This window comes from Maylandia zebra, linkage group LG23, assembly GCF_041146795.1.
Source record: "Maylandia zebra isolate NMK-2024a linkage group LG23, Mzebra_GT3a, whole genome shotgun sequence".
Classification (NCBI taxonomy): Eukaryota; Metazoa; Chordata; class Actinopteri; order Cichliformes; family Cichlidae; genus Maylandia; species Maylandia zebra.
The window spans coordinates 39,030,025-39,049,439 of record NC_135188.1 but is presented as its reverse complement, the minus strand read 5'-3'; the positions used below and the strand labels follow the sequence as shown (position 1 = coordinate 39,049,439).

Sequence of the window (19,415 nt, the reverse complement as noted above, 5' to 3'; positions counted from 1 at the left end):
GCTAAATCAGCAGATTAGCTGACGAGGTTTTCTAAACTGGATGAAGTGTTTAAACCAGACGACATGATTAATGAGCTTGTCAGCCTTAAGTGCCAGTACTTCCCAACAAAGATGGACAATTTAAACTAAAGATAAACTGACAAACTATTAATGACATTAAAAATAGAACATCTACAGAAAGAAACATACCTACCATTAACACCTGCTGTAGATTTATTTCTTAGGCATGTGAGGACTCTGTGCTGTATATTAAAGTTTGAGCCCAACATTTTCCCAAAGAGGCAGAGTTTTTCATCCACCTGGCACATCTTACGTACCTGGAAGCCAATAGAACCTTTCTGGCGCATTACATAGGGAGCACTGATTGCTCCATGTGGGCTTAGACAAATAAAACATTTGGCTCAAGTATGCTTTCTTCCTTCTACCTCTCCATCTTCCCCCTCTTTCCCCACAACTCCTGCTGTCAGCTTACTAAACATCCCTCTTCGATAATTGGGCTTGTCATAGACATTTAGGAGATAAGGAAAACTGGGAACAGCAGAAGCCATTTGTCACCTCTCAGCATATTAGCAAGCTGCCGACTGCGCCTGAGCTTTTAGAAGGGGTCGCTTCCACATAGGCCTGCATCGGCTGCAAAGCCCATAGAAAAAAAACCCATCTTCCTCTGGAGGGTACATCGATACCATGCACATATTCCCATAATGCCTGGTGTGCACGCACATAAATGGACACCCATAGTTAAGTAGACTGAAAAAATTGATTAAATGCTATTAGCTATTCTCCAAGCCTACCCTGACATTTAATTACACACACACTGACTGAGTATGAATGCTGACGAGCGATGTACTGGGTTTTGAGGCAGCCAACAAAGCTAATTGTCTGAAAGCCAAACACAGTCTCACACACACACACACACACACACACACACACACACACACACACACACACACACACACACACACACACACACACACTGTATACAGGCTTGTATTTTTAGGGAGATCGTTAGAACACTATATTTTTTAATCAGCTATATATAGTAACACCATAGAAAATTGTGACAGGAAATAAAAGCCCATGACAACACAAAACAAAGCAAAGCAGTTCAGTTAAAAGGAAACTAAATCATTGATTTCAGTCATTTTCAACTGGGGACGACTCATTTATTAGTTAAGAACTACTGCTTGGTGAATGTAGGGACTAAAAGTGTGCTTTCCAGGCCAAGGACCAATAATTGATGATGAGAAAAGGACTCAAGGGGTTTTTTATGTGTGTTTTCTTTCTTTTTTTGACATGGGCAATAATCCCAGTATTGCTAAACATAACTGGGCAATGCTCCCAGTGAAGAGATGGAAAAAAAAAAGTGTCACTGTAATGTTTTGGGCAGAAGAGGACATAATAAATAACAGCTTTTCCTGGAACAGAAGTCGAGAGGGCACATTGCAAAAAGAAAAATACAGCAATTTTTAAAGCAATTTTGCATGTTCAAACAAATTAGGAGTGTTAACGTGGAGAGCTACGTTGTGACAGCACACATGACGGAACTAAAAATAAAGATTAATTAAACATCATCGTAGCCAAGAAATTAAAAATTCTCTTTCAGAGACTACTCGCTCACTAGTCTTCATGCTGTTTAAAAATAAATAGCAGTCTCTAACCCACAGAAATATGCAGTTTTGGCAGAAAAACATCTCAGGTTTGCAAAGTTGCATCTGAACAAACTACAGGACTTCTGGAACAATCGCTTTTGCACAGAAGAGACCAAAGTTCAGATGTCTGGCTATAATGCAAACCACCTTTTTTGAGAAAAACCAAACACCTCTTGCTAACTGTGAAGCACGGTGGTGGAGGGGTAATGATTTGGGCTTGTTTTGCAGCCACACACCAGGGTGCCGTGCACTCGTTCGGTCAACTATGAACTCCTCTGTATACCATGCTTTGTATTCTAGAGTCAAATCAGAATCAGAATCAGAATCAGAATCAGAATGGGGTTTATTGCCAAATGTTGAGCAGGTTTACAACATTAGGAAATTGCTGCGGTGCTTCAGTGCAAGCATAGTGTCATAAATAGCACTTAAATAGACATGGAAAAAAATAAAAGTAGGGATAAGAATTAAAAGTGCTACGTGGGAAGATATGTGCATGAGATATACATGAGATATATACATGAGAATAAGAATTAAGAGTGCTACGTTGAAAGATATGTGAGGCCTTCTGCCTGACAGTTAATGGTGCTTTTATATTTACCACGTCGCATGGTGCCGTGCAATGACACTGGTGTAATTTCTCAATTTTTGTAACTCTAAGCATTCTGCTGTTGCCGCCTAACTAGGTGAAGACATGAGTGTGAAATTTTCCACAGTCCTGATGTGGTGGTATTTTCTGAGTGGCGACACCTAGAGTTCGGGAGAATACTGCAGCGGCTACTTGCGTCTTAATGATGAGCATAAATAGAAGTGGCAATGACATTACAGCAGCACAAGCTACAACCAATGCAGTGGCTGTAGTGTGGCCAAACTTGGCCAAAATTAGGTCATGCAGCAGGGCAATGATCCCAAACAGAGCAACAAATCCACAATAGAACGGGTGAGAAAGAAAAAAAAATCCAGATCCAAAGGACAGACCTCTGAAGCAGAACTGAAACTGAAGCACAGTTTTAAAGAAGAACTGGATTCGGCCACAACTATGTGAGAGTCTGTCAGAAAACAGTTACTTTAAGCTGTTGCTGCTAAAGGTGGTTCTACAGGCTACTTAATCACAGGCTGTGATTAGTTTTAATACTGCACACTGCAGTGACTGTTAAGTGAAGACATAGCAGGCGATAACATGACTCTGTGTAGGTCTTTCTTTTTGACATGGCTGTCAGACACCTTAAATGTTTATTAGGCAGACAATGCAAAAGCAAAAGAAAATAGAGAGCCGATAGACTTACCCAGGAAGTTTATGTGCGCTAAAAATGAGTAGATGCTGACTTTTGCTTTCATGCAGGGTTATAACACAGTTTTCCCAGTTGAAAGTCCTTTACTTAATCATTTAAGTAATTAGTTGGTTTTTTTTGTTTTTTTAAGTGTGTACACATGTGTGGGAGTTGGGTTCCCTTTCAGACCGCTTGAATTACAGCATCATAAAAGGTTATTATTCATCTTTTGTCCAGTGGCAGCAAAACGCATGTTGCCTACATCAGCTTTAAAAGCTATTGCTGCTGGTTGCTGCTGGTTCAGGGACAGGCTAATAAAAACTAATTGAAACTTCAGCCTGCAATCCAATTTAAAGTGCAACTTCACTTCAGAAAAACAAGTTGGTTTTTTTTTTCCCCCCAACTATTTGGGCATCAAGCATCAGAGAGTGTAATCTAATAAACAGCTATTAAGGGGAATTTAAAAAACCTGATGATCCAAATCTCATCCATCTGATAAAACTTCGTTTAACAGGCGCAGCTCAAAGCATATGCAACTGTGGGTGGCATATGGGTTCTAACTGTTCCTCCACATGTAGAGACAGAAATCCTGTGACGAATATAAATGTTCCTTAACTGGTTGAGTCGCTGCCATGTCTGCATTAAGTCATTAAGGGATTTGTGGCTTTATACATTAACTCATTTGATATTTGGGAAAGATATCTCACTGTTTGGAAACAGATGACGGATTTACAGCACAAATCCCCAGTTAGCGCACGGCTGGTCCGACACCACACATCCAGGTTTATATTACAAATGCTGTTCTCAGTAATATCGCATTTCTTTGCTTCTCTGGAGCAAAACCAAGACCAATAAATAACCTCAGAATTTGCATATTAACTATGGTTAAACATTAAATGATCTTCTTAATACATACTTACATTAGAATATCCATCACAAGTTCAGCCAAGCCGGGCTTCGACTGTGTGTTTCACGATGCCTTCCAAAACCATAGCTCCGTTTCCTTTTTCCAGCCAACAGAAATTTACATGAATTTTCCATCTGACAGGCGGAAGAAGAGTTGGAAGAGGACTAGACATTGAGCACCTGCCAGCAAACTAATCGGCCTATGACCGATTTGGCCTCGAGGCCCGTCCTGCCTGACCCAACCTATTCGAGCACAAACACCCTGCAGTGCGGCGGGAGACGCAGGCCGAGCGGCCATGTTTTAAAACCAGGGGAAGAACAGCTCGCAACTTTTCTTCCTGTGTTTGAGAATGGGAGAATTTGATTTGGCTTTCAGCAAAACAGCTGAAGCGTCTTGTTTCACTCAGATGGAAAAACTATGGTGTCGACAGGAAACCACTGAATTTCATCACATTCAAATCTTATTATAGAAAGTTTGTAATACCTCAGGATCTAATTTCCTTGTTATGTACAAGTCCAATGAGATTGAAATTGCAGAACAAATGGAAAAAAGAGATCACCCAAGGGATTTTCAGGAAACGTAGGTGCACTTTCAACCTCGGATGAATAATCACAGTCAAGAAATGAACAATGCCTCTCATTTCCAATGCTTATATCCTAGTTATGCGCCTTTATAGAATTACAGGTTAAAGCTGCAGTCTTAAATGTAATTTGTTTGGGAGTATTCCACTAAATATGCACTCTCTTGCTTTTGCATATGAACTAACAGCAGCAAAGGAAAGGGAAACTGTTATCTAATTACCTGTTATATCGGGTTTAAGATTTCCCTTCCAAATGCACAGTGTCAGGCCCAGTTCTATCAGGGTGCAAAGGCACCGATTACAGCCTTGGTTTAATATATTAGAACCTCTGCTGAAATATTAATAGCAAATGTGCCGCAAAGACATGCCATTAATTATACCAAGGACGTGGTCTTTTGTGAAGTATAACATAAAATAATTGCAACCTAATAAGCAATGGTCAACCTCTGGTGATGAAAAATTAGGCCAATGCAGAAGAGGCAAAAAAAACTGCAGTTCCACTAATGACCACAAGGTGACAAAAGGGAATCAATCTCCATAGAGTCCCAGCTTTACACCATTTAAAAGCATATTTATTTCCTGGTATAAAATACCGTTTTGGCCTCTATATAAAGTTTCACCCTTCACAATAACTGTCATGGTTCTCAAGATCTGGAGAGGTCGTGGTGTGTGTATTTTTTGTCTTAACCTCTCCCACCAGGGCGGAACTGGACCTTGGTTCCCCGCCTCTGAACCCACCCTGAACACACACCTGTGGCTCATTCACACTGATCCTGGCAGACTACTTAAGATGGCAAGAGAGGCTGCTTCCTCGCTGGATCGTCACATTACCAAGTGTCAGTGTAGCGTTGCCTATGAAAGTGTTCCTTTGATCCCCTAGAGTTTCCTCCTGACTTTGTTTTTTCCTCTGTGTACAGGCCTTCTAGACTCCCTGCCCGTCTTCCCTGCCGTCTGGATTTCTGTGGATGTGTGTGAGTGAGCGTGAGCTTCTTAGTGTGGACATTTTTGAGTTACGGATCAAGTGGAAGAAGAGCGTGTGTGTACCCCCGTCTTGGACCTTCCCTTCGGACCCCGCCCTACTCCCTGGAGCCCCGTGTTATCTGTTCCACTGTATATATGTATATATTCTCACTTGGTGTCACATTGCAAATAAACCCTCACCTTCTCTCTAAACTTCAGAATCCTGCGAGTGAGTCCTCTGCCTACTAATCTGTGACAATAACTCTTAGTTCTTTATAACTTATCAACGTTCATCCACTGTTGGTTGGTAGCTGTCCCAACACAATAATTTGGGTCAGTTCACTCTCTGCCTGTTCCATTTGGAGCATTTCAAGGGGCTTATCTGCGTAATATTATGGCTTGCTTTTCTATACAGCACATCCTAGACCTTTGTGCTTCATTTTTGATCAGTATAATTCTGATATTTTATTAAATGATTAGGCCATTTACTGCTACTACTAGGCAACTTAGCATTGCGCCGTACAGTTTGAATGTATCTTGCTAGCCAAGCTTGATAACACTGGCTAATGAATTAGCACTCCACTCTGCATTTCATATAAGCTAATTTCGAGCTACAAAACAAACAAAAGGAAAAAAAAAAACAATATGGCGGCACTCAAAGTGCCAACCTGACGCTTTAAAATCGTTGATGTCATGGTGGCTGTTTATTATGGCAATAGCTCTGCTTTGTGGTTGCAATACAACATTTTTCATCCAGATGTATTTTTATTACTTTGGCAGAAAAGAAAAAGTGCGACTTTCAGAGAAAGGGATCGGTAGTGAATACAGAGGGAGAAAGAGAGTATTGAGTAGAAAAGGGTGGGCAGAAAAATCAACAGTATAAATATTACATGGAAGATGAAGAGACAAGAAAAGAGAGAGCCTCTGGAATGTTCTGGAAAGCAGAGAAACAAAAAGGGATGCTAAGAAAGCGCACATATGAAACCACATTTTTAACCTCCAAATTTATATTCAAAAAATAATTTTTAAAAAAGGCATTATATTTTAGAGCTTGCCACATGGATGAACATAAAGTTTCTGTATTTGCGTTTTTAATCTAGATAAAAGCAGCTGTAGATGGCTATAAACTAGGTGATAATCTGTTTTTGGCAGGCCGCGATCACTTTTAGGTGTCTGCCCTTTGCACCACAATAATTTCACACGCACCTTAACTGATTTTAGGTTTGGAACTGGGCCTGTAGAACCTAGCCCTACATCCGAGGAAAACCCTTTATACTGCAGTAAGGGGGTAGTGGAGAAAAAGCACAGCAGATTCCCTTGGCTTTACTTGTCTCGCTCTTTCTGCAGCTGCTGAGTCAACATTCAAATATTTGCAATATCGGTGGTCAGAAAACCACGAACAGCAGGTGGAGAGATTGAAAGAAAATCAGTTCATGCATGTCTGTCTGCCTGACACAGCAGAGCCAAGTCTGAATCAAATTTCATTTGTCTGCTTTCTGGGCCACATGTTTCCAAGCCAATGACCTATCACCTTGTTGCTGTAATCCTTCAACAATGATGCTGCGATCTGGTGCTTCCTCAATCCTACAGTCCACTGCTGACCAACAGCTGCATGGGTTTATCTTTATGTAGGAAAAAAAAATTTACACAGACCCTGCAAACTCACATCTTCTCTTCTTTTAGCTTTTCTCACAGCTGTTGTAGCTTAAAGATAAATAAATAAATAACAGTGTTATGAAATCAAAAAATATCACTCAAATTGATTTGGCTCATATTCAAATGTGTTCATTTTAATTACCTGGATATTATTTAACACAACTTGCCATATATTAGGTTTAATATAGCAATAACTGTGTCTACCATAGGTCACCGGTTTCTTACTAGCTTCATACTAACTTCACTAGCCATTGCTAGTAAAAATTTCAACTATTTATACACTAATTTGAACTATTTTGGCTATATACCCTTTACTTTTCATAAAATAATACTTCTAAATTATTAACATAATTAAGTTTTTTTAAATCAGCCATTAAACCCTAATTTTCATCTACTTCAGTTAAGCTTTTATTAATATTAATCTTTTAATGTTTACATTTTCAGCCAATCTATCAGTGTGGTCGATTTTAACCATGCTAGCCCCACGTTTAGCTATTTAGCTATTTAACTTTAACTAACAGTTTCAAACATTTACCCATTATTGTTGTCCATTTCATAATAGCTGCTAAAAATTGTAACCATTTAGCATTACTTTGACCTAAATTTATTTAGTTACAGAAAGTTACAGCTTTTAGTTACATTTTGACCTTCTTTTTTTTTTTTTTAGCTTTTAGATAATTTACCCTTGTAGCCTAACAGTTTTAACCATTTGATTGCTAGCCTTAGCTAATAAGTTAAACGATTTACCCAGTACATTTGACTTCTTTTAACCACAGAGCCTTACTTTTAACTAATTTAACCCTTTAGCCAATAGATTAAGATTTGTTTGACCAGTCGTTACTTAAGCTTGTTCATACTATTTATTTTCACCATTTTGACTCTGCTCGATTGCTAATTAATTCCCATGCACCTAGTATTCAGCGTTACAACTGACAAAATTAGCAATTTTTTCATACTAGCTGACCTACCAGATAATATTTTAATGTGAACCTTGACAACAAAAGTACCTTGAGGTGTACAAATCTAGCAGGTGAATGTCACATCGTATTACATATTCATGGAAGGATCAGAAGCAAATTTGTTATCAGTCCAAGTAAAAACTTCACCAGGCTATTGAATAGACAACATTAAAACAACCTCCTCCTGAGCTTTTTTTACTCTCTACAGTAACTACATAAAACTCCTGAACTAGTATACAGTATTCATACAGTCTGCATGACCATACCATAAATGCATATTCAAGGCAAGCAACTTGTGTTCAAAATTTATGTGCAAAACCACATTTTAAGTGACCACAACCCACAAATACATGCACACACGCACGCACACTTCCCAGCAACCATATAGCTAAACCCTTCAATCCATGATGTAATCTCTAAGTGTGTTCAGTAATTACAAGGTCTCGGGTGCTTGGAGCCACCTCAGCCTTATGTAACTTAAGATTCACGTGCCGTTAATTCAGTGAGCGAGATTACAATATGGTTGTTCTAAAGCCTGCTGTGGGACGGTCCAGTATTGCATCCAGCTCCTTGCTAGTCAGCAGATGATGAAGAAAGCTAAAAACATGTATAAACTCTCATTCATAAGAGAAATCAAAATAAACTTTGAGATTGTTTGGCTAGGGATGCAAAATGGCACAAGCAAACTTTAAAACAATATGCATCTATGTCAAGCACATACTGTATTTAAGCTAAAGTCGTGTAGGCAGATTTTTGATGCCTCATAATTATAACAGCTATAGCCTGAATTTGATCCCTGCTTTGATCGACGTTTCTTCTTTAAAACATTTCACTGGATTAGATGTACAGATAATAGTCACCTCTGCATAAGCAGGATCAACACAGAGGTGACTTTGGCATGCAAAACAAATATAAACTTTATTCGCAGTGCACTTAATGCTCATATGCTTCAGATAAAAGCACATAGCGATGAGATGCCATCAAAAGCTCAAAGATTGAAAATGGGTCTTGAAAAATTGCAGGAGTATACATTAAAAGTCAGTGGCCCTGAGCCAGAGGCCCATAACTGGCTTCACTACCAGCCACAATCTCTATGAAAACCTCCCCCGGAGCTTCATCAACAAAGCCTTCACTGAAGAGCTTTAACACGCCAGAGGCTGAAAAGGGATTACTTCAAATCAAAGAACAACAAAAGCATGTACGGTACAAGCGGCGTCTAGGGGCACCAGAACTTACTGGAAAGCTGCTAACATTCCCAGTTCGTCGTCATCATCACACGGCTCCATCCTGTCAGCTGGACAGATGAAGGAAAGATCGGGTGGAGTGAGCGGAATGGTTCTCCCAGCCCCACCACCACCACCACCTCCACCACCAACAGGCTTAGAAAAAAAAGAGCTCCTATCTCGCTCCCTGAGTCCAAGTCCTCCTCTAAAAAAATCTACTTCCTCTGAATCTCTTTAGAAAAAAAACCCCAAACTCAATTTTCTGTGTGTGTGTATGTGTGTTTGCATATGTGTATATCTTTGTGTGTTCCTGTGTTTTTTTCCTCATTCCTAGCTTGGTGCCAAATGTTCCAGCTTAGTGCTGCTGTGCAGCACCGCTGGTGATGGATTTAGCCGGGGCATCTGGGCCAGGGATAAACTCCATTCTCACACACACACACAAATGCACGGACACCCACACACACATGGCATGCACATGAGTGTCATGCGAAATAGCAGCGGACAATGTTGAGACCCCCCCCTCACAAAACCTCAACAGTAAGATCACAAGATGTGAGCTTTACAGTAAAGACACACACACACAGACCCACACACTACTTTTGCACTCGCAGAGCATCCGCACAGAGCCGCTGGATCAATGCATGAACAGATGTGTGCCAACTCAGAGCTGCCACTAAGCGCAGACATCAGCAGCTGTACTTACACATGTGCATGTGTGCGTATCTCTTAAACCTTGCTGCTCCTGGGAAAAGATGCGTGGGACATATAGTAGGCACCTCACTACATTTATGTGTTTGTGTGAGAATCAGTGGCCATGATACAATCCTCTGTGGTCAGAGCAGACGGAGGTCAGCTGTGCCTGTGGGCATGCAGCAGACAGTGTGCGATTAACACAACAATGATGTATACAATAAGGACAAAACATAATAGCAAGCTCGTCCTTGCTGACTCGCTACAGAGGAGAAGCAGGGCCTGATGATAATAAAACCTGATCGTGTAAAGTGAGAGACAAGATTATTTCGGGGGCACCATCAAGTGCTGTTTCTTCTTTTTCTCTTTGAGGCAGATGTGTATAAAATCTCCTGTAAAGTTAACACGGGCTGATCTTCAGCATGAGTGTGAGTCTCTGATGTTTTTTTAACAGGGCAAACTTTCTGTTTTATAATTACAGGCCAGTCCATCATTTTACACTTTATATTTCTAATACTAACATATCTCAGGGATTAAGTGTGCTGCTAAACTTCTTTATACTAATAGAAAAGGGAGTGTCACTGGAGGCCCACTTAAATTAAAAGTGTATTTGGCCACAGCTGAGGGAGTTTGACACCCCTGCTGCAGATCTGACAGATAATCCTCTATTTTGTAAATCTTGGTCAATCAGTGTTTCAGAATAGACTTAATTTTTTATTCAGTAAGATCAGAAATAAGCAATTGAGCCCTTAAACTCAGCGCTAACAACCAAAATACGTTTTCCCATAGACTTTTATAGGACAGGAAGTCATTTTGCAACCAGAGCTATCGCCATCTGGTGGTCTTCAGATGGAATGCAGGTTCAAGGAACTAATGCACTTTTTTTTGTTCACTACATCCATGTTTTAGGCTGTCTATGATGTTGACAGCCACCAAATACTAGGTGTCCTGTGAGCTGAAAAGCATTATATAAGTACCAGTCCATTCAAACTTCTGAGATGTTTGAGATACTGAGATACTTTGTGTTACTTAGTGAGCTGGATGTTGTAGATGCAATTTTAGCTTTCAGTTTATTTAAACATAAAGTATTCATTATACAGCATTATTGCCGAATACTATCAAATAAGAAGTGCATAAGTCCTCTCTCACCAGATTGATGTAGAATGATGTAGTGGTCAGGATAAAATCACATTTAATGGGAAACTGGAGTCGAAAACATCATTGTCATTGGACATTGACTATATTACAATGCAGTGACTTCACATGAGCCCCAGGTGGCAGACTTCAAAAAAGTATACAGGAATGACTACCTGGTCATCATGTCTCCAACTGTTTTTGTATTTAAAGAGGATAATCAAGGCACAAGTTGTTCCAGGACTTTGCCACGGCGCTACCTGTGGACATCCTGACACACTGGTAAACAGTACTGGCTTTTCAAAAAGTGTATAGCGCCCAAGACACAGGCTCTAGGAGAAACAACTGGTGGCTTTATATGTCAAAACCTGTTATAACAAGCACTACCTTGATAACCTAAGTGATAAATAGGAACTACAGTCTTCTACTTTGTGACATCTAACAGCCTCTTTGAAGTGTTACCAGTCTGATAATCCTGTAGATTTATAATCGCATGTCGTGATGTCCTCTGCGGTCACACTTTGTGGCCGAGTAAATCATTCGTTTAACAGCTGAATTTGGCTTCGGTACACTGCAACATCAGTTTCTGTGTATCGCAATATGCAAATAACTGTTAAACAAGTTGGCAGTGACAGAAAATCATCGATATGTCATTATCAAAGGACAATGAAGTCAGCTTAAACTGCCTTTTAAGGATGTGGCAGGACAGTTTTGGCACTGTGATGACTGTTCTGCACATTATTCCAAGATATGATGCCATCTCTGCACATTCCAGTCCAGTGAAGACCAGCTCCGTTTGCTGCCTCTTGAGATGCCACCTGCTCCTGACTCTTGGCCAAGGATATCTATAGCCAACACTACAGGGATGTGACTACTGATTTGTATGCAGCCATGACCCTGTTGGTCTAATTTTACACCTAACATAAATATCTGCTTATGCAGTGTATTGCATTGATATGAAATATGAAATATCAGCCAGCTAGCATTTTTCACTACAGATATGGCAGGATCCTTTAATTAGTAAATGAAAGTAACCCTAAACACACATACAGGTGTGTATGTATGTACAAATTATACTGGAAGCATCTCCTGGTCGAAAGACCTCAGCCTTGTCCATCTGGAGGCTTTGTAGACTTTATGTAACCCTGCCTGTTTACTGAGAAAAGCGTCCCCTGAGTAAAGGCACTTTACTTTTTTATCCACTCACTGTCATGAGCTCTGTTTTATGCAATATTATGTGGATTGTCATGGGAGAGCAGATGACGGGGGAGGGTAGTGCAGCGGGAGACGCAAAGAGGACAAAATTAGGGGAAGACGGAAGGAAGAAGGGAGATATGCGGAAGGAGAAGCAATTCAGAGATGACTCATGAAGCAAATTACAGGATGAGTGATCTCATTTCGTCTTTAGGGGAGTAATAATTGGAAAAAATACAATAATGACAATCCCAATTCAGAATCAAAAGTAATAAGCTGTCATCAGTTCTCTTCATTCACATCTCATTCCTGGTGTCGTAGAAGAGTTGACGTGACACAGAGCTCAGTCCTGGGTGCCATATTACTTTTTCATTTTAAAAAGAATTTAATCACGCCCTCTCCAATCAGTCATAAAACACCACTAACTAACCAACACATCAATCTGGGACAAAAAAAAAAAACACCTTTTAAAAAGTACACGACTGGCATTTATCTTGTGTTTTATACCAAAGAAAAAAATTTGTATGCAACTCACATCCAGTCGTGCTTACAAATTCATCTGCTGCTGCAGTGAGGGCACTAAATCAAAGGTCAGAATTTTAAACTCGAATGTTATGCACTGTTGGAGTGATTTGGACATCTCAGCGCTGTGATCTTGTGTTCAAAAAAGTACCAAACCAACCAGATGGAGGCAGGACGCAGTTGAATTTTAAATCGGCCTCGCATCTTTCTGCTGTATTTTTTAGTCAGTTTCATTAGATGTCTCCTTTGTATTATGGCAGGACTCAGTCTGATCAATTCTGTATTTGAAAACCCGCTTAGATTTAAATCCATCAGTCCTTGCCACAGCCCGATTAAAGGAGGAAATTGAAACTTGTAAAAAGAATAAATTTATAATGAATCTCTGCATCACATTACCCTGAATCCCCCATTTTCTCTCTTCACATTTCCTTTGTATTAAGGTTGTGATGCTCAAAGCAACAAAAAGAAAAAAAGAAAATGACATTTGAAAATCTCCACAAAGCCGCAAATCTCGCTGAGGGCAGTTTCACATAGGAACTATTTTCTCTCTGCTCACTACATCCAGTATTAAAAATGAGAGACTCACCACGATGATTTGACAAACATCCGTGCCAGGAATGACTGTATGAACTGTTTGGGACATATTTTCTTTTGTTCTTGCTTAGATTTTGTAACCGTTAAAATATGTTGTTTTAGATGGGTAGGTATATTAAACTAAACCTTCAGCCAAGTTCCTTTCAGCCCCAATTACAAACAAATTCAGATAGAAAATGCTGTTGAACATTTGTACATGAATGGTAAATGGCCTGTATTTGTATAGCGCTTTACTTAGTCCCTAAGGACCCCAAAGCACTTTACACTACATTCAGTCATTCACCCATTCACACACTGGTGATGGCAAGTTACATTGTAGCCACAGCCACCCTGGGGCGCACTGACAGAGGCAAGGCTGCCAGACACTGGCGCCACTGGGCCCTCTGACCACCACCAGTAGGCAAAGGGTGAAGTGTCTTGCCCAAGGACACAACGACCGAGACTGTCTGAGCCAGGGCTCAAACCGGCAACCTTCCGATTACAAGACGAACTGCCAACTCTTGAGCCATGAATGCAATTAACTCTCCTCATAACCCTGATCTTCTAATGGAAATGTCTTATTCATTTAGACAGCATGTGCCTAACATGGAGTTTATTTGGCGAGGTCGGGGTCAACAAGGACAGCAGAGTTGTGAGCTGTAATACCAAAACAATGAGCTGAAAGCTGATAAAATGGTGTTTAAAGAGTATGATCACAATATTGTGTGGGCTTGTTACTTTGAGTGATACCTTTCATGTTAGAAATAACCAAGTCACAGTCAACAGCCACTTTATGAGGTACACCAGTTCAACTGCTTATTAACACAAATATTCAACTAGCCAATCACATGGCAGCAACTCAGTGCAACTTGTCTTGTAAACATGGTCAACTGTCTGAAGTTCAAGCTGAGCATCAGAATGGGAAAGAAAGTTAAGTTAGATTAGAACATGGCATGGTTGCTGGTACCAGACTGGCTGCTCCGAGTTTTTCGGAAACTGCTGATTTACACAGTCGTCTATGGAGTTTACAGAGATTGGGCTAAAAAAAGAGAAAATATCCAGCGAGCTGCAGATGCCTGGGCAGAAATGCCTTGTTGGTGTCAGGGGAGAATGGCCAGACTGCTTCGAGCTGACAGGAAGACAACTACAACTTGAATAACCCCTCATTACAACCAAGTTATGCAGAAAAGCATCTATGAATGCACAACACGTTGAACACCGAAGCAGATCACCGCAACAGGTGCCACTCCTGCCAGCTAAGAACAGGGAGCTGAAGGCAGAATTTGCACAGGCTCGCCAATATTGAACAACAGAGGATTAAAAAATTCATATTTGGTCTGATGCGTCTTGATTTCTGCTGTGAAATTTGAATGGTAGGGTTAGAATTTGGTGTAAACAACATGAATCCTTGTATTAACAGGTGGATGGTAGTTCATGGTATGGGGGATATTTTCTTAGCACACTTTAGGCTCCTTAATTCATGCTCAATCGTCCAGGTAAGTAAATCTCCAAACGTTGATTCTGTTTATAAGATTGGGGAAACCTGCAGTCAGCTGAGACTGAAGAAGTCACTTGGATAAGTGACGAAACGTTTCTCCCACAAAACGTTACGTCCAGATGAACAGAATCACCTTTTGGAGATTTAGGCTCCTTAGTACCAACTGAGCATTGTTGAAGCACCACAGCCTTGTTGTTAGTCATGTCCATCCCATTATGACCAAACTGTACCCATTGTCTGATGGTTGCTTTCAGCAGGATAACACACTAAGTTATATGGTTTATAGAACAACTCAGCTGGCCTACCCTGTCATCAGATCTCAGTCCAACAGAGAGAGCACCTTTGGGATGTGGTGGAACAGGAGATTATGCAGCCAACAAATCTGCAGAAACTGTGCAACACTATCATATCGGTATAGCCCAAAGGAATGTTTCCAGCATTTTGCTGAATCAGGATGGCTCAGAAGGCAAAACACAATTCACAATCCAGTACCAGTACTGTGTTCATAATGGAGGTGGAAGGTGACTGGTTCTATAAAAACATTGGGTTAGGGTTATGGGCAGCTAGAGGATTATGAGTGGTTTGTAGCTTGCCTCCACCAGTGTGTGAATGTGAGAGAAAATAAATCGTGGAATTGTAAAGCGCTTTGAGTGTTTAGAAAAGCGCTATATAAATGCAATCCATTATTAGTATTATTATTATTATTGTTGTTTGTAAGTTTGGTTTTGAATTGCATTGGGACAGACATTATTATAGTGTTGACCTGCTAGCAGGTCTGCTTACTGCCACATTAAATGCTTAATTATCCATTTACTTGGATAATTTACATGAAACATAAATTGCATATGTTCATATTTCCCTATTTTTAACACATATAGGTAAGCCTGCCACCATCCTACAAAGCAAAGCACAGCCTCACACTAAAGTCAGACTCGCATTTTATGTCAAAAAAATCACAGAGCTTGAAAGGAGTAGAAAATGCAGTTGCTACAGTAAGATAAGGAGGAGGGCTCCAATCAGAGTGTCTCCACCCAACTGTGAAAATGTCTGTTTGCCACACACTGCGCTTGCCTGGAGAGATAGAAACAACTTTCTTCAAAATTCTCCAGCTTCTGCTCAGATGAAATGAGGTGCAAAGTGCATGGGGACACGGAAACACACTGCGATATTTGAATATCTGTGCTGTGCCATACGTGGCTAAAATAGAAATACTTTACCCATCACAAGCACCGCAGCTTCACCGCATTCCACCTCTTAAAAATATATACGGGAGACATAAAAGGATGAAATGGCACTAAACACTATATCATATCTTACCTCATGGCTTAATGTGCCATCTTTTTGCAGCTCTCTGCCCGACTGTCTCCTAATCCTCAGGCTGCCACCCAGCAGGTCCCAGCAAAAACAATAACCTGAACTGCAGCAAAATTACTTTATGTTCAGGGTCAGTGGGGCTGGTGTGGAAAAGAAAAACAAGATGTTCAAAGTTGAGGAGCAGATGGGATGCAAGGAAGTGAAGGAGAAAAGTGAGCTGAGAAGAAACAGACGTGATTAGGATTGGAGGAAGCTGGGAGTCGAGGGCAGAGGGTCCAGAAGAGTGCTGATGGGGTCAGGTGATTCAACGGCAAGTGGAAAATCTCTTTATCTGCTTTCTTTCCTTACATCTCTGAAGCTCTCTCCGTCTCTGCTATGATTATCATCAGGCTGCCTCTCCTTTTTCCCCCTCACCCTCCCTCTCTCTCTTGCTCTCGCTAAACATCTGGGGATGTGATTATTACTTTTGCTCGGGAAAAAATCCGAACGAGGGCAAAGACATTAACACAGAAACAGTTGCTTATGTTTAGAAAAGGTAATCATATTCTTGTATTTATGTTATGTTAATACTATTGTGAGGGTAATAATGTGCATTAGAAAGTCTCACCTTAATTGTTTTCAGCAATTGTCATTACTGTCACTTCCAGCCACTTCCTCCCCTCAACCCCAACCGGTCACGGCAGATGGCCCCGCCCCTCCCTGAGCCTGCTTCTGCTGGAGGTTTCTTCCTGTTAAAAGGGAGTTTTTCCTTCCCACTGTCACCAAAGCTCTTCGGATCATCTAATTTTGGGGTTTTTCTCTGTATTATTATAGGATCTTCACCTTACATTAAAAAAATGCCAATGACATTTTTGGGGTAACTTTTTAAATGCTAAAATACCACTGATTCAATGTGAATAAGTAGCTTTACCTAAACGAATGATTGCTGTGGAGCAGCTGAGTAAGGCAAATGGCTTGGCTTAGCAAAAAGATTGATCTTTCTTCAGCAATATGAAACAAAAAATTTAAAAGAAGAGGTAAAACTATGGCAAGAGGAAAAGACCAGGAGCAGAACTGCAGAAATTGGACCAACACTGCAAAGGCTTAAAGCTACAGCGACACCTTAACAAGGACTCAGTAACATATCTTAGCAATTTCTTAAAGGTTTTGCAACACTACAACGCAAAGACTCATGGGAATTTAATGTTCATATATAAATAGGAGAATTAGCAGTGTTATTACTGGGTCTTCTTTTCCTTGACACCAGCTGTGAAATGTGTCAATATGTCTACTCTTCTCTTCCTCCTAAGAGTCGACATTTTTATCACATTTTCATGAGAAACAGGGATCATGGGAGCTCGTTGGACCGTTTTCCAGGACCAGATCAAATGTGTATATCTAACCTTACTGCACGTGGAGATTACTTCTGACTGGATAACTTCCAATTTCCTCCACCCTTTCTGCACAACTTAATCAATTCTGATTGGATCTTGTCTCTCCAGAATATTTCCCTCTCAATTTTATTCGCTGACAAAAGTCTCCATCATCGCTTTTGTCCTTGTGCATTAGTTTATATGTAGTTATCATCTTGTTTTTGTCAGAAAAAAAATGAAGAAGAGTAAATGAAGAAAAATATGATGAAGTTATTATTATTAGTCAATGAAATTTAAATTGTCCGACAGTGGACTCCTCTTTGTGATTATCCTGCTAAACCTCAATACTGCTGACCATAATATTTTATTACAGAGATTAGAGCATGCCGTTAGTATTAAACATACTGTACTGCACTAGTTTGAATCATGCATGTCTATAGACTTCAATTTGTTCATGTAAATTCATTTCCCTGCTATGCCATATACCCAGCTTTATCAATCCATAAATCAGATGACAAGCTGGGTCTGCCAGAAGTTTCCTTCTTTTCAAAGGGATTTTTAATTCCCACTTTCCATACTACTATATAAATAAAATTAAACTGAACTAAACTGAATCAATATGTTCAGCTAGCAATGGGCCAATGTGATTGACAGTATTGTGGTGAAAACAAACTTTTGGCCAGTGTTTACATTTGTTGTCAAATTTGTTATTATACAAAATATGTGTACAACCGTACGAAAAAGAGCAGGGGTGGGGGAACTCCAGGCCTCAGGGGCCAGTGTCCTGCAGGTTTTAGATGTGTCCTTGATCAAACACAGCTGATTTAAATGGCTAAATGACCCCCTCAACATGTCTTGAACACTCCAGAGACCTGGTAATGAACTAATCATTTGATTCAGGTGTGTTGGCCCAGGGTGAGATCTGAAACCCTAGGACACGGCTCCATTGAGGCCTGGAGTTCCCCACCCCTGTTGTAGAGCCACCTTTGGCAACGATAACTTAAAGTAAGGATAAGAGTTTTTGGTATGAATTTATCAATCCCTCACATCATGCCTGAGGTTTGCAGGCATTTGTTCATGCAGAACTCTTTTAAGGTCCCACCACAGCATTTAAATAAGGTTGAAAAAATAAGGTTTTTTCTTTTTCAGTCATTTCAGTTGTTTTCTGTTTGATGTTATTCTTGGGCTCATTGTCCTGTTTCAAGACACAATTTGGTCCCGGCCTTTGCTGTCATACATATGGCCTCACATTTGTTACACTTTGGTATAGAGAGGAGTTCATAGTCAACTCACTGCAAGGTGCCCAGGTCTTGTGGCTACAAAACAAAAGCCCAAATCCTCACCCTTCCACCACTGTGCTTAACAGTGGGCGTGAGGCGTTAGTGCTGATATGCTGTGCTTGGTTTTCACCAAATGTGGTGCTGTGCATTATGGGTAAGCATCTCCACTTTGGTCCATCCAGAGGACATAGTTGCATAAGTCTTGTGAATTGTTCAGATACAACTTTACAAACATAATCCATGCTACCATGTTCTTTTAGACGGAAAAGGCTTTCATCAAACAAGCAGTACTTGCTCAGTTTTTTTCATTAACTTTAACATCATGCTTGTAGAATCTGAGATATAACTCTTGGGTTTTTTGCCATTTTTTTTTGTGCACAGTCTGACCTTGGGGTGAATCAGCTTGGATGGAAGACTTTGGTAAAAATAGAGGTTTTGGGAGTGTGTTGGTCTAGAGCATTCAGGTTTAATAACACAATCATCAGCAGCTGGCTGCTACTTACCTCTTAATTCCTGTGGATTCACATAATGTTGCATCTTTGATATCTATACTGAACGCCATCTCAGTGAAGGCTGGAAAATTATAAGTGGGCTCTTTTCTAGCAGCCGTTGTAGCTTGTTAGGAGACTCACACGCTGATTAGCAGGAATTCAGAA

The 19,415-nt window shown here is 40.3% G+C and overlaps 1 protein-coding gene across 2 annotated transcripts in view; it reads right to left on the bottom strand.

Moving 5' to 3' along the window:
* Positions 1-16,421, bottom strand: part of LOC101467894 (FERM and PDZ domain-containing protein 4) — a 102,367-nt gene extending 85,946 nt beyond the window's left edge. Inside the window, exon 1 of one of the 2 annotated variants that reach the window (XM_004552613.3) lies at positions 16,131-16,421. In XM_004552613.3, coding sequence (XP_004552670.3) covers positions 16,131-16,135 — 5 coding nt within the window. In that variant the 5' untranslated portion in view covers positions 16,136-16,421. Of the gene's footprint in view, positions 1-9,215; positions 9,267-16,130 lie in introns of those variants that run through there. The other variant, XM_076880289.1, reaches the window with a different exon arrangement.
* Positions 16,422-19,415: the final 2,994 nt, after the last annotated feature.